We start from the raw sequence: 12,643 nt of genomic DNA, 5'->3' as shown, positions 1-12,643 counted from the left end.
TGACTGAGAATCTTCACAGACAACCTGTGCTGAAGTTAATATAATGTGATATGAGACATATTCTGCCACTAGCATAAAGCCCGATATGCTGAAGCTCCATTTTTATCAGGTATTTGGTTATGCTACTATGAATTTGCCTGCAAGAGGAAACACACAAATCATCATGCAGTCACAGCATCTGAGGAAATGAAGACGAGTGTGTTAGTTTTATTTTTGATGGCAATGTCACAGCAGCGACAGGGAAATCCTGATTGTTAGCACAGTGTGGCTAACATTACTTTTAGCTTATATCATACAAACACATGTCGGGCCCTCTGGAAATTCTGAAATTCAAAAATGGTGGAAACTTGAAGACTAATTTACAACCAATAAACAAGTTGTGAGTGGGTTACTGTGTTTTCATATCACCTATCTGTGCGTTTACATCTTTCAAACTCATATACTGCTTTTCAAAAACCGCAAAATTCTCAATAAAGCTGTTCACATTCAAATATTTCATGTTTCAACATGACACAGTCCATTTGGCTGTATTTTGCCCTGCAGTCTCTTCAGAGCCACTCGCTAGCTGCAGCTCTGCACCACTAAAATACTGATGATATTGACGCAACATTTTCTAACTAACTCACCATACGTGAGTCAAAAACAACGGCTGTGCTGAGTATTTTCTGTGGAAAGTTGCACACACTCAGTCATGTCAGCTGTGTTGCGGTCAAATGTTTTGCTCCATATTGTCGACAGACACAGAGAGAGTTTCTTTTCTGAAGGAGATGGGGACAGCAGCAGCTCAGTTGTATTTAAAGGTACACACACTTAAACAAGGCTAAAACCAGGCACTGTGCAGTCATGGTAACATTTGGCATCTTTGCAATATTTTGACCTAAAAACACTAAAAGGCGCATTCTGGGGCCACAGTATTGGATTACTAAAAAATAATATTCTTGTTGTTATGCTGCTGTGATTGTCTTGGGGAAAAGAAAAATGTCCTAACCAAATGTCAGGGCAAATTCATCCAGAAGTTGTTGCAACATTTCCTTCAAAGAAACCACAAATATTTGTCTGGTGGTGGCATTATAGGAACTGTCACTAGATCACCAATGTCAATGGAATTTGTGTCTGGAGACTGTGACGTCTGAACAAATTTAATGGCAGTTTGTTCACTGGTGACAGACCAGCAGACTCATGTTGTCGTCCATAGCACAACGCTTCTACCACGGGTGAAAAACATGATAAAACGGTTTTTATTAGTGGTATAAAAACGCAGACAGCACATGGGTCTGGTACTTTTGTGTGTGTGTTGTGGTTCGTGACATAACTAAACTAAAAATGTATTAACTCAACACCCTGCCCAGCGTACTGTTGCAGGACGGGATAGATTCACAGATTAGACTGAAGCGATGCGTTTAGATGTCTCGTCAGAATGTTTTCCCGACACCCAAAGGAGACAGGAGACAGATGAGATTTTCTGGCTGTGTGCCACGCTGATGGATGGAGGGAAAGAGTTCTCATGAGCAAGTGTCATCCAATCTAATCCAGGTGATTAGTCATGCTTTCTACTCTTTCAAGGTGTGAGGCCCATTTTTTTCTCCCCCAAAGTAGAGGTCAGGTAATGTGATCCCAAAGTGAAAAGTATCAATGTTGGTTTCAAATGAGTAGACATGCAGAAAGTCGGGCACATACCGTACCACATGTATAAGAGCATAAACAATAGTGAGAATATACTGTATGTCCTGAAGGTGACCCCCTCTCATCCTTTTTTGGCAATGATCTGAAATTGCTCTGGTCTGGGAAGAATGGGGACAAATACTGCTATGGTGACCATTCAAAATGTGGTCTCAAAGAAGAGTCCAAAGCACCCGCTCACTTTTCACTGTCACGGAAAGTACTGCAACACGGAAAAGTACTGCAATATGTTTTATCTCATGAGGATGCAGTGAAAACCAAAATGGTCTGGCTGATTCAGACTCTCCCGTTTGATCCTTGGATTTATTAACAAACTGTTACAAGTCTCTACTTTGCTGCAGAAAGCACTGAATTCACATTATTCTCCTGTTGTTTCATCGTAAATCTTGTTATAGGGTTGATTTATGGCTTCCTCCTCTATTATGCTAGTGCTGTGTGCATTAGGGGAAACGCGTATCGTGCCCTTTGACTTGATGTCGAAAATTCAGTACCATGATATGATAACTAATGATCCCTGTTAGGTTTGAACCACGTCCAGACGTCAAACATTCAAGTGGTCCATGTGGACAGCATTTCGACTCATAGAGAGCAGCTGTAGTTTGAAATAAAGCAGATTTCTTAGAAGAGAGGGAAGGCAGGCAGAAATAAGGCTTATTTAACATGAACACCTCTGCACCTGTTAGCTTGGTGTGTTTGTGAGCATGTCTTCAAACGTGGCTGTCCGTAAGACGGAGAAAAACAGACTGCTGTTAGATGTTAGTCGGAACAATACTAGCGTGTCTTTCGCATATGGAGTTTCTTTAGAGGGAACAGGGTCTATGTGTGTGTCCTCAGTGGCAGTTCGCTCTCGAGAACACAGTGAGAGATCAGACGAAATCCAACTTTCTCTCCATGTTGTTTTTTTTTCCTTCTCTTCTCACAGACTACATTCTTCTTTGTCCTCGTCACCCTCAGCTTGTTCACGTGCCCTTCTTGTGCTGCCATACAGTGGTTCTGTCATCACTCGCCATAACAAAGACTTTTGTGTTGATGATGAGCGGTTGTAAACTTCTGAAATCTGTGTGTTTTTATGGATGCATGTTTGTGGAGTGCGTGCGTGTGAAGGAACACCGTGGCCGGGCCGGACTGTGAATGTTTATTTACTGCGATGTGCTTTGCTTGCTCTTTTGGCTTTTAGCACACTGTCATCACAGGGTTTCATATTGACAAGGGAGCGACCGAAGTATGATTAATGACTGTCCTTTCTGTCTCTTGTTTTCTCTCCTTTTTCTTTGCTTTCCTGCTACGTCCTCTGTCTCCCTGCGTGTCACTCCTTCTGCCCTCAGAGGACCTGGATGACCTGCGGATGGAGGGCGTGACCGGACTGGCTCCATCCGGCAGCAAGTTCAGCCAAGGACGCAGCTCCTATCAGCCTGAACCGCAGGCCAAAGTTACTCTTAACATCTGCTCTAGGTGTGCCAGGTAAATGTTTCCACCCTCTCTTATCTACAACAATGAACACTGATCGTGTCTTTTTAGCTGCAGAGCTCTGTAGACTCCGTCAGTTCTTGTTAGGATTTTACGGCAGAGTTTGGCATTTTGGAAATACTTGTATTTGCATTCTTGCCAACAGTCAGAAAAGTAGATCAATACCACTCTCTGCTCATAACCCAATGTTAAACAGAAGCTTGGTGTTTTTACCAAACGTGAGAAAGATAAATTAATCTACACACTAGACTCCTTGCAAGAAAGCCAATGTTACCCAACTATTCTTATAATAAGCCTGTCATCAACCAAAGAAAATCTTGGCCAACCAACTGAAATCATACCTACCCTTTAACCAATCGATTGGTTGTGGTGGGGGAAAAAAATATCACTTTCTCTCTAAATCAACTAAATTGCAGTTCACTGGGTGCACTATGTCTGCTGGCCTTGTTAACCTAAATGAAATGAGAGAAAAAATAGTACTTGCTGCATATTAACAATGAAATCACAGCAACAGACTTGGAGCAGACAGGCGTGCACCTGCACATATTTATGTGATTTTTGAAAATGTAACTATATTAACTTGTGATTGCAGCTCAAGATCTGCTGACGAATATAATGTAGATTAGTCAGCCCACTGTTTCTAGGTAGTCTGCAAAGTTTGTTTTTGTAGCTGTGATATGCAAATAACTGTTTGCAGAGTTGATTTTTTAGCTATCTGTTTTAACAAAATGCTGCCGCACGGACAACATCTTTGACAAGATGTCAATTACTTTGACACCAACTCAGAGTAAAATTGTAAAAATGTAGGGATGTTCATTGGTTCTGTTCCCTGTTTTGTCACAAATACTGGATTTTTCCTGAAAGATTGTCACTGAAACACTTCACATCAATGAGATTTTGGTAGCATGAGAGCATATCAACCAAACAGTAGACCAGTTGACCTCTAGACTACAGCCCTATTTTTCAATTTTTATAAACTCCAATCCTTTTTTTTTTTTTTTAAAGTTAAGTTGTGACTGCTTCTGTAATCCATTTTTTTCTTTCCAACATCCTATCCTGTTCTTATCTTGGGTCATGACTCTTCTCAATGCACCACCCTCTATTTCCTCTCTCTCTCTCTGTGCATTCGTATCCGAGGTAGCAGAAAAGAATATCATATCTTCAGTCCATTCCTTACCTGTGTTGCTTGTTTTCACAAATCAGCTCCGGCACGGATAATCTTCTCCATTATCACCCTTTCTCTCATAATCAGAGTTTTTCTCTCCTGACACATTTCCTGTTTCCCCTGATCCCCAGCATAAGTCTGGTGCTCAGATTTCTGACTTTTTGGGTGCGATACCATAGGCAGGTGTGGGCAAAGCTCTTCCTTGATGCCAGTCGAAGATAAACGGGTATCTTTCTGATGAGACGCCAGGCACACATCTGCCTGCACAGCCTCCACTGTTTGGGGTTTGGAATTTGTTTGTTTCCTACTTTTCTTTCATTCATGCGGCTTATCAGTTTCGCTCCACGCACACAGGCTGCGGGATGTTGTCAGAGATTCTGCCGGAGGATGAATGGTATCGCTGGATTTTTGTTGTTAGTTTATCGACTTGATGTTTTTAGGCAAATTGTTTATACTTTGCGTCCCATGCTTGAATCAGTGGCAATGGACAAAGCAGCATTTGCATCTGAAGTCATATTCGGGCTTCTGTGAGGAGTGTTTTTTCGTGACTGAAATGTCAGACATCTGTTCTTCTTCTCCTCTGTCTTCCTCTCTCCTTCTGGTTCAGGCCAAATTCTTGCTTTGTCCTCTTTAACCTGACCACCAAATCTTTCCCAAGTTTTATTGGCAAAGGAGTCGTGGTCTTTCAAAGTAATTTTTGGGTAGTGTAAGGGCCATAAACAGATCTGTAAGCTGGGAAAGTGTTGCACGCATTTCTACTATTCTGAAAACATAGAATTCACAGAAATCAGGGTTGTGCAGGAGCCCAAGCGTGCACAGACACAGAAATCCGCGGATCCGGACGTAAAACATGTGCATGCTTGTCCTCGCACGAACAGAAGACAGTGGAGGCAGCGGTCAGTAAGCAGAGTTTGGAGAAGGGCAACCCTGACAAAGATTTTATGTTGTGTGCATTGATAGGATTCCCAGAAACACCTTTCAAACGTGGCTCAGTACGGGGGCCAGTCTTGAAACCTGCTCTTCACAAAAACTAACATATGTGCCCGTGCCCTTTTGTACGTCACACCAGCAGACAGTATACTGTCCAGATGTGGCCTTACACTGAGGCAGAACATAGGGTTAGTTCAGTATAAAGCTGAAACGATTAAGTAGATCCTTTCCAATATTATATAACTCTAACAAAGATGGCCTTGGCTCTGCATGGAGCTGTGAACACTGGCCCAAGCTGGGCAAGCATTCCTCACATACCCGTCACCCCTCAGGCAAACACATTAGAATTCAGGATTTTTTTCTACCTATGAGCTCTTACAGGCCAGTGAGGTCCATCATTCAAATCCATGCACAGTGTATTCACTCCGTCTAGTTGCCTAAGCAAACGAGACTGAACCTCTTGGCTCGACCGCGAACCACCCAAAGCCAAGAAAAGGTGACGCTTACTTTCACACCCACAGCGTGAAGGCGACAACTCTGTTCCTCCCCAGCAAGGTTTTATTAATTTCCAGAAGTACTCCTGACCATTGCTGATTCGTTTAACAACTGCAGAGGCGAGACATGAATGAATTAGGCTGCACACTGATGAAAATGGTTTAAATTGAACCCGTGTGTTTAAATAAAAAAGCGATTTGGGACACCATGATTACCACATTAAAAATACAAACATTGCTCAGCAGCATCACTGTCTTATTTGAACTTACTGACCCCATATTGAAGCAGAGCCAAGCCTTATTAGACACCTTCCACCGATCACTGTCCTTTTCCTCCCCTTCCGTCCCCACGCTGTCCACACTGTCCTCTCAGCCTGTGTGTCTCCTAACCAGCAGTGGCAGGTCAGGAAACACGCTGCTTCCTCTGGCTCTCCACTGGCTGGTTAAAGTGTAAAGTGCTGTGTGGCCTGTGTGTTGTGGCCGTGTCTCTGCCTTTTGTGCCATAACTGTGGTCGCACCAGCATTTCATCCACCTCCCTCATGCGCCCGATCGGTTCGTTTAATGGCCGTGCGCTCCTGCCACAGGATCTCCTGTGTGCAAACGCATCCCAGATCCTAAATCTACATACTCTTGAGGAGCTGGAAGTGCGGTCCTAGGAAATGGATATATCTCCGCAAACCTCTTTTGGGCTTGTAGTTCTCATTAAATTAATTGCTTTCATATCAGGAATGTACTGAGGGAATGGTAGTCGAGACTTGCGGCTATGAGCAGGCTTTGTTCGGAGAAGAGGAAGGCCTTGTGATAGTCATCTTGGGCACTTTTAATGGTCGTATAAAGACCATTAAAGCGAGAGGGAGACAAGGAGAGGGATGTATAAAGAAGGAACGAAATAGAATACACTTTACAAAGTAGTGTTGTGCTTTAACCCTCATTGTAGAGGTAAAAACCAAGAGGCCCTACGGCTGGGAATGCAGCTGCGCCATAAAAGTACAGGGATTGCTTTCTTTTGTCTTCAGCTAATGGTCGCGCTGATGACATGGAAATAGCATGCAGCGAAAGAATTTGCTGAGCTAAAGTCGTGTGTAATTACAGTTAATATGTGCTATGATTCGCAGTTGTTAAAGTTATGCCCTAGAAAAATAAATGCGTTTAATTCCGAGCTATAAGATCAGAGTGGGAATTAGTTTGTAGAGGAGCGTAAATGCAGCGAAACGCCCTGTGTAACGTCTTCCCACTGAAAAAGCAGTTCAGTCACTGTTTGTCTTTCACCCACAGTGTGCTTTACTATCTGAGGGAAACTTAAATCTTTTAGTACCTGAAAGAGACAGCCAAACCTCTCCGACCCACGAGCATTTCATACCAAACAGATATCTTTGGAGGGAAAAACGCTATAGGGGTTCTGGGAAACACATTATGATAAAGAACAGTAACTGGATGATTTAAGGGGAAACTGAATCTTCGTGCCAATTTTTCAGGTTTATTTTTTTTAGTAAGCAGAGTGAGCCTGCTTCTGTCTGTACGTGCTCAGTCTGGACATGCACGAAAATGCTTTCATATAAAGAAAAATCAAATTTAATTTCAGCAGGATGAGAAACTATGATGAAAAGATAGTGTGGGCCCCAGAAGTGACCCCCAAGTTCCTCCTTTCTCACTATCTCAGAAGAGGAGATAATAAACTCACTAAACATTTCCTCTTTTGAGAGACTCGCTTGTCTTTTTCTTATCTGACATTCAATTTCCAATCATGCATTGCAGTGTTGTGACTGAAAAATACTGATTCGTGAGACTGTTATTGCACACTCCCCTTCCAGTGTGTACAGTAGTGTATATATGTTGCGTGTTGTTTCTAGGTTGCAGGGGGACACGCTATCAGACAGCAGATCTGAAGAGGAGCACAGGCCTCACGTATCTGAACAAGCTGTACCCGACATCTCCTGTAAGTTGCAGTTCAAACTCAAAATGGTCACATCTTTGTACATTTTTGTGGTCTTACACTTTTTTTTTTCTGTCCTTCCCTTGTTTGTGTGTATTGTTTGGAGCAGCTCCATTGCCCGGGGTGGACACAGTGGCGGGACGACTGCAGGAATGCGAGGCCTTATCTCAAGTGTCAGCCTCTGTAAGTGTCCTCCCTACATCCATCACCAAACAATTAAGATCGCTTTACAGCCATCAATTACCACGTCGCTCTCTCCTCCTCAGCGTCTATTGTCTGAGAGCGAGCGAAAACCACCTCGAGCCTGGATGGATCGGGAAAGACCCGATCCATCTTTTTGCGGGCATTTCAGCTTACACAACAGTCGATAGTGCTAAACAAGTGATACCCCAATTAGAGCTCCCCCTGTATCGCTTTGCTCGCCTCTCAGGGCACCTGTGTGCAGTCTGAAAGGAATAAATGAAAAGAATATCCAGTGACACAACAAGGAGCTGAGGCTGATTTAGGTGTTTTATACAATAGATCTAAATATTTATGGGTTATAGGAGTCCACAAAGTTTTGTTCAATAGAAAGATTGCGTGATAAACTTCACATGCTGCAGGGAAGAAATCTATAGCGGCCTAATGTGGCACACACCAGACTCCGAACGAGGCAGACACTCACATGCTGTTAATAAAGCAGCACAGCCTAAGACGCCGGTACCTTTGTATAATTACCCTCCAAAAAAGCCAATACCTTTTTCCTTTTTTTTAAAATAATTGGCCGATCTAAGTGTTAGACAAGGATTTTTACGGCATTTTTGAAAGAAAGAAAGGGGTTTGGAGCCAAGGCTTTGCTCCGTGTGCTGAGCAGATGCAGAGAGGCTCCAGACTAACTGGGAGCAGACTTTTAAAAACTGAGCGACCAAAGCAGTAGTCGGAGATCTGACGGATTAGGCCGAATACAATAGGCACCATCCTGAAATTAGAGGCAGCATGACCTCCACAGAATGCCGTTCTCGTATTAATATCCTGATTTTTAACATGCTTTTGATGCAGAAAAATGCTACAAGTTGAAAGCTGACACCAAAAAACAGTCAAATAGATCTCAGAGATAGAAGTTGATTCCTTTAGCTTCCAGTCTTCTACATCAAGTTCTCCATCTCTAGGCTATACCACACCTTTATAAGTACTAACACACGAAAAGAACAATGCACTAATGTGCCCCATATGGAAAAATGCAAGTGCAACCATCTTCTGTCACCTACTGTAGCTAATGTGCTTGTTTTGTGCTTAATTGCTTATGTTTGGCTCCCTTTGAAAGGCAAATGCAATTTGTAAGACCTTGTAAGTTTAAACCATCCTCCAGGGGCTCGTGGGCCATAATCTCTAAACAATATGGAAAAAATGTAATGCTTTTATGAGTTTATAAAGGCTAGAGGGGCTGGGGAAATAATTTGAATTAGCTTATTGTTTAATAAAAGCTCCTAACGGTGTTATTTTTTAGCCACAGATAAAGCTGTGTATATAAAAGTTTTTGTTGCACTAGCAGAAAGGTGTCCCGTTGTTTCTTCACTTGTTGCAGTGGTAATTAGTGTTACAGAAAAGATGAATGTAATGAGTTTTTTTTCTAAGTTTAAAAGTTTGAAGTCATTTTTTATTATTAGCATATTTACGACTCCCCGTAAATAAAGTATGCCTTGTATTGTAGCCGGCCCTGGTTCGGGCAGTAAATGCCTGGTAATGTTGGAAAGTAAACACTGTTAATAGTTATCATTATTAGTCTGACAGACCCCCTGCCTCCGCCAGCTCCTTTAGGTGATAATTGCCCCATAAAGGCAAATACTTTCCTAAAGCGATAGCCAGAGCAAATTCCCCAAGAAATTCTTCTACGGTTTCCTTTGTAAGTTTTAAGTGATATGTTTTAATCAAAATTAACTCTGAGTGGTGTGGGTGTTGCCATCATAAAACCTGCCAGGGGAAACTGTTCATTTGTACGGTAGAAATAAGATAATTAGTGTGATGCAATGCTATGTGCATGATGCAAAGCAGAACCGTTACGATGGTTTGTTTTTGTTTCCAGGGGAATTTTGGCAGAGTTTAAGTTGATACACTGTACGGCCTTTTTTTTTAATATTTGGCACCGGTCTGCTCCCCACACCTCCACAGTTATGCACGCATGGTTAGCCTCTGAGCAAATCGCACGGCTTAGGTAGTTCTCGGGCTGTTTTATTCCTCCAGAGCTTTGTTGAGAATTCGCCGATTTTCCTTCATTTGTGTGTGCCCCAAATGTCTTCTATGTCATTACTTTCTAGCAGAAACACACTGATGGTGACTTTTCTGTTGGGGGATTTGGAGAAAAAATTTCTTTTCGGTTTAATGTTTTGGAATACATAGAGCTACCGCATGCATTTACGTTACTTTGCATTTTCACAACGTTTTTTTTTTTTTTCAAATTAGTTAGACATAGTACACAAAACTGAAATATAATCGACATTAACAACAAAATCAGTTTTGCAAAATGGTAAGTATTAGTTTGAAAAAAAGCAAGGGAAAACATGGGAGTATTTTTAGAAGCTTTGGTTGCACTTGATAATCCATTATCTTCCACAATTTTGTCAGTATTAATCCGTGTATTCTGGTACAGTATGTAGAATATACTTAAACAGTGTATGCATGCCTTATTGCTAGAGTCAGTGAACACCCAAAGAAATTATTTAGACATTTTGTGCTGTACAGCATTAAAAAAGTACATATTGACTCAGATAGGGCTCATATTTTGAATTTAAAGTACCATAAGAATGGTCTCTTTGACCAATGTGTCACCTTCTTTGCCATTGTTTCGTAGGAGGCATTCACAGCCCATAGTTGCCTGAATCTGTGTTCATGTGTGAAGAGATCACACGAGACAAGTTATAGATTTATAGTGTGATATGTAACAACACAGAAATTTCTCACCAGATGATCTAAATGATATTTGTGGTGCCACTTTAAATGGTCCAACCTGTTAGTTGTGTTGAGCTGTGTCGTGGCAACAACTGCAAGACGCTTCCAACACCTGCTTTTGTTCAGCATCACCCTTTATGCAGATGAAATATCCCCATACAACCGACACATTTTTGCAACCAAGCCTTCCTTTCCAGCGTTTCTCTCCTGCTACTCACTCATTCCGTGAGACTATTGTTCCAGCGCGCAACATGATGTCGGAACGATATATTGTAGCAGCCCTAACAGAAACCATCAGCATCAGATTCACATTTGGAATCCCTCTTAATTTTTAAACAATTCATACCGAGATGTCACACATACAAAATAAACGATCTTCCACAAACAATGAAACTAACCATTAGTGTAATGGGATACTGATTTTGGGGCTTCTGCTAAATACTGTAGAAATGTGATTCTCGCTGTGAGCTGTACAGCCTATGATTATAATTCCAATCGTGCTAGCTGAACACTAGGATCTCCTGCATAGAATCCCCTCATTTGCCCTTTCACCAGTTTACACTTCCTTTCCACTTCTATTATTACTGTTGTTATTATTATTAGCCTTTTCTGCTGGATTTTCTTCCATGACTGAGGGATAGCCAGTATGTCATATAACCTTACTTTGAAATGCTTGAATAAAAGTCTGACTGTGTTATTGTCAATTTCCTGTTTGCTTTTGGCTGTGGTTGGGCCGGTGAGCCTCTGAGCCCTGCATACAAGTCCATAAAATCCATTAGGTGATTCTGCTGTGAGCCAAAACAACAGGAATTCATTAAAAGTTGAGTGTTACACCTCATATCCCATATCCTTTTCCATAGCTGTGCAGGCTGGACAGAGCTGCAACAGCAAAGTGAGCTATTTAGAAAACATACAGCGTCTCTTATTTCTCACAGTGAAGTTTAGAAGATGAATCAGTTTGAGGATTTCAGCTTGGTCGGAAGTATAGACGGTTCCGTTTTTGTTTCTTCGTCTTTGCTTTTACTGTTTTGATTCCACGGCTGAGGAATGTACACATAGCGCTCGTCTGCCTTACAGCTGAACATGTTTCAAACAAGAAAATAATTGAACACAAGTGGCCTGATCATGTTCCATAAAGACAGGTAATCTCTCTGTGCATGTTTGAAGGGTTGATAATCCCCAACTTTGATGTTTGATTAGAGTAAAAATAACACGTTTCTCCAAGACTCCATGTTCTCTATCTCACACACGTGCGAATCAAATCCTTATGCGGACAAAAATCCCATTTGCCGGGATTTTCTTGTCTTTACTGAGGCCCATTATGCATCTGATTCTATGAAAACAACACTGGCTGGGCTGTTGTTGGTCTTTGCTTCTGATTGTCACATTTTGGATGTTTTCGGAAGTAAAACCATGGTCTGTAAAGTGACCTCATTAGATGTAGTGTGGGCTTTTGTCTGGCTTAGAGGATTTTTAAGTCACATTCTGTTCCTCTTTGTGAAGAAAGGGAAAACGTTACTTTTAGTAGGTAACACTGTAAGACCTGAGCATGTAGATATGCAGGAAATGGTGTATAAGAAAGCCCCAGAAAGTTGAACAATGCATTTAATAGTGCAAAATATGCAACAGAAATAACCGATTTTGCCCAGCATCGTGTCTCTGTATTGTTGGCACATGGTTGTGTATGTGTTGTGTGTGAATTGGTCCCTATGCAACCCTGACCTGACCACAACAAGAGTCCAGCAGCTGGTTTTTTTTGTTTTTTTTTGTTTTTTTTGCAAAGCCAGCAGTAGGCACAAACCTCCAACCCGGCCCAGCCATGTTTGAGGTCTGTGACTGCATGCACACATCCCGAGGAGTCCTTGCTGTGTGCAGGGCAATGTTGGCCCAAACCCCAGATTGTGGTGATTATTACTGCTGACCACACACGTATAGCTGCACACATGCAGCCTATAAAATATTGAACTCTAGACTTCCATCGTCTTTCTTTCTGTCTTGTTTGCTCTCAACATGGAATCAATTTTGCGAGAAACGAGATCCATGTTTGT

At 41.9% G+C, this 12,643-nt stretch overlaps 1 protein-coding gene across 3 annotated transcripts in view; it reads left to right on the top strand.

The window, feature by feature from the left end:
- The window catches only part of c20h8orf34 (chromosome 20 C8orf34 homolog), a 63,309-nt gene that overhangs the window by 34,368 nt on the left and 16,298 nt on the right, over positions 1-12,643 (top strand). For all 3 annotated transcript variants that reach the window (XM_051940415.1, XM_022206483.2, XM_022206482.2), the window contains exons 8-10: positions 3,006-3,141; positions 7,588-7,673; positions 7,780-7,853. In XM_051940415.1, the coding sequence (XP_051796375.1) occupies positions 3,006-3,141; positions 7,588-7,673; positions 7,780-7,853 (296 nt within the window). The remainder of the gene's footprint in view (positions 1-3,005; positions 3,142-7,587; positions 7,674-7,779; positions 7,854-12,643) is intronic.

This window comes from Acanthochromis polyacanthus, chromosome 20, assembly GCF_021347895.1.
Source record: "Acanthochromis polyacanthus isolate Apoly-LR-REF ecotype Palm Island chromosome 20, KAUST_Apoly_ChrSc, whole genome shotgun sequence".
Classification (NCBI taxonomy): domain Eukaryota; kingdom Metazoa; phylum Chordata; class Actinopteri; family Pomacentridae; genus Acanthochromis; species Acanthochromis polyacanthus.
The sequence above is the reverse complement of the archived record's forward strand: the minus strand, read 5'-3'. Positions and strand labels throughout refer to the sequence as shown.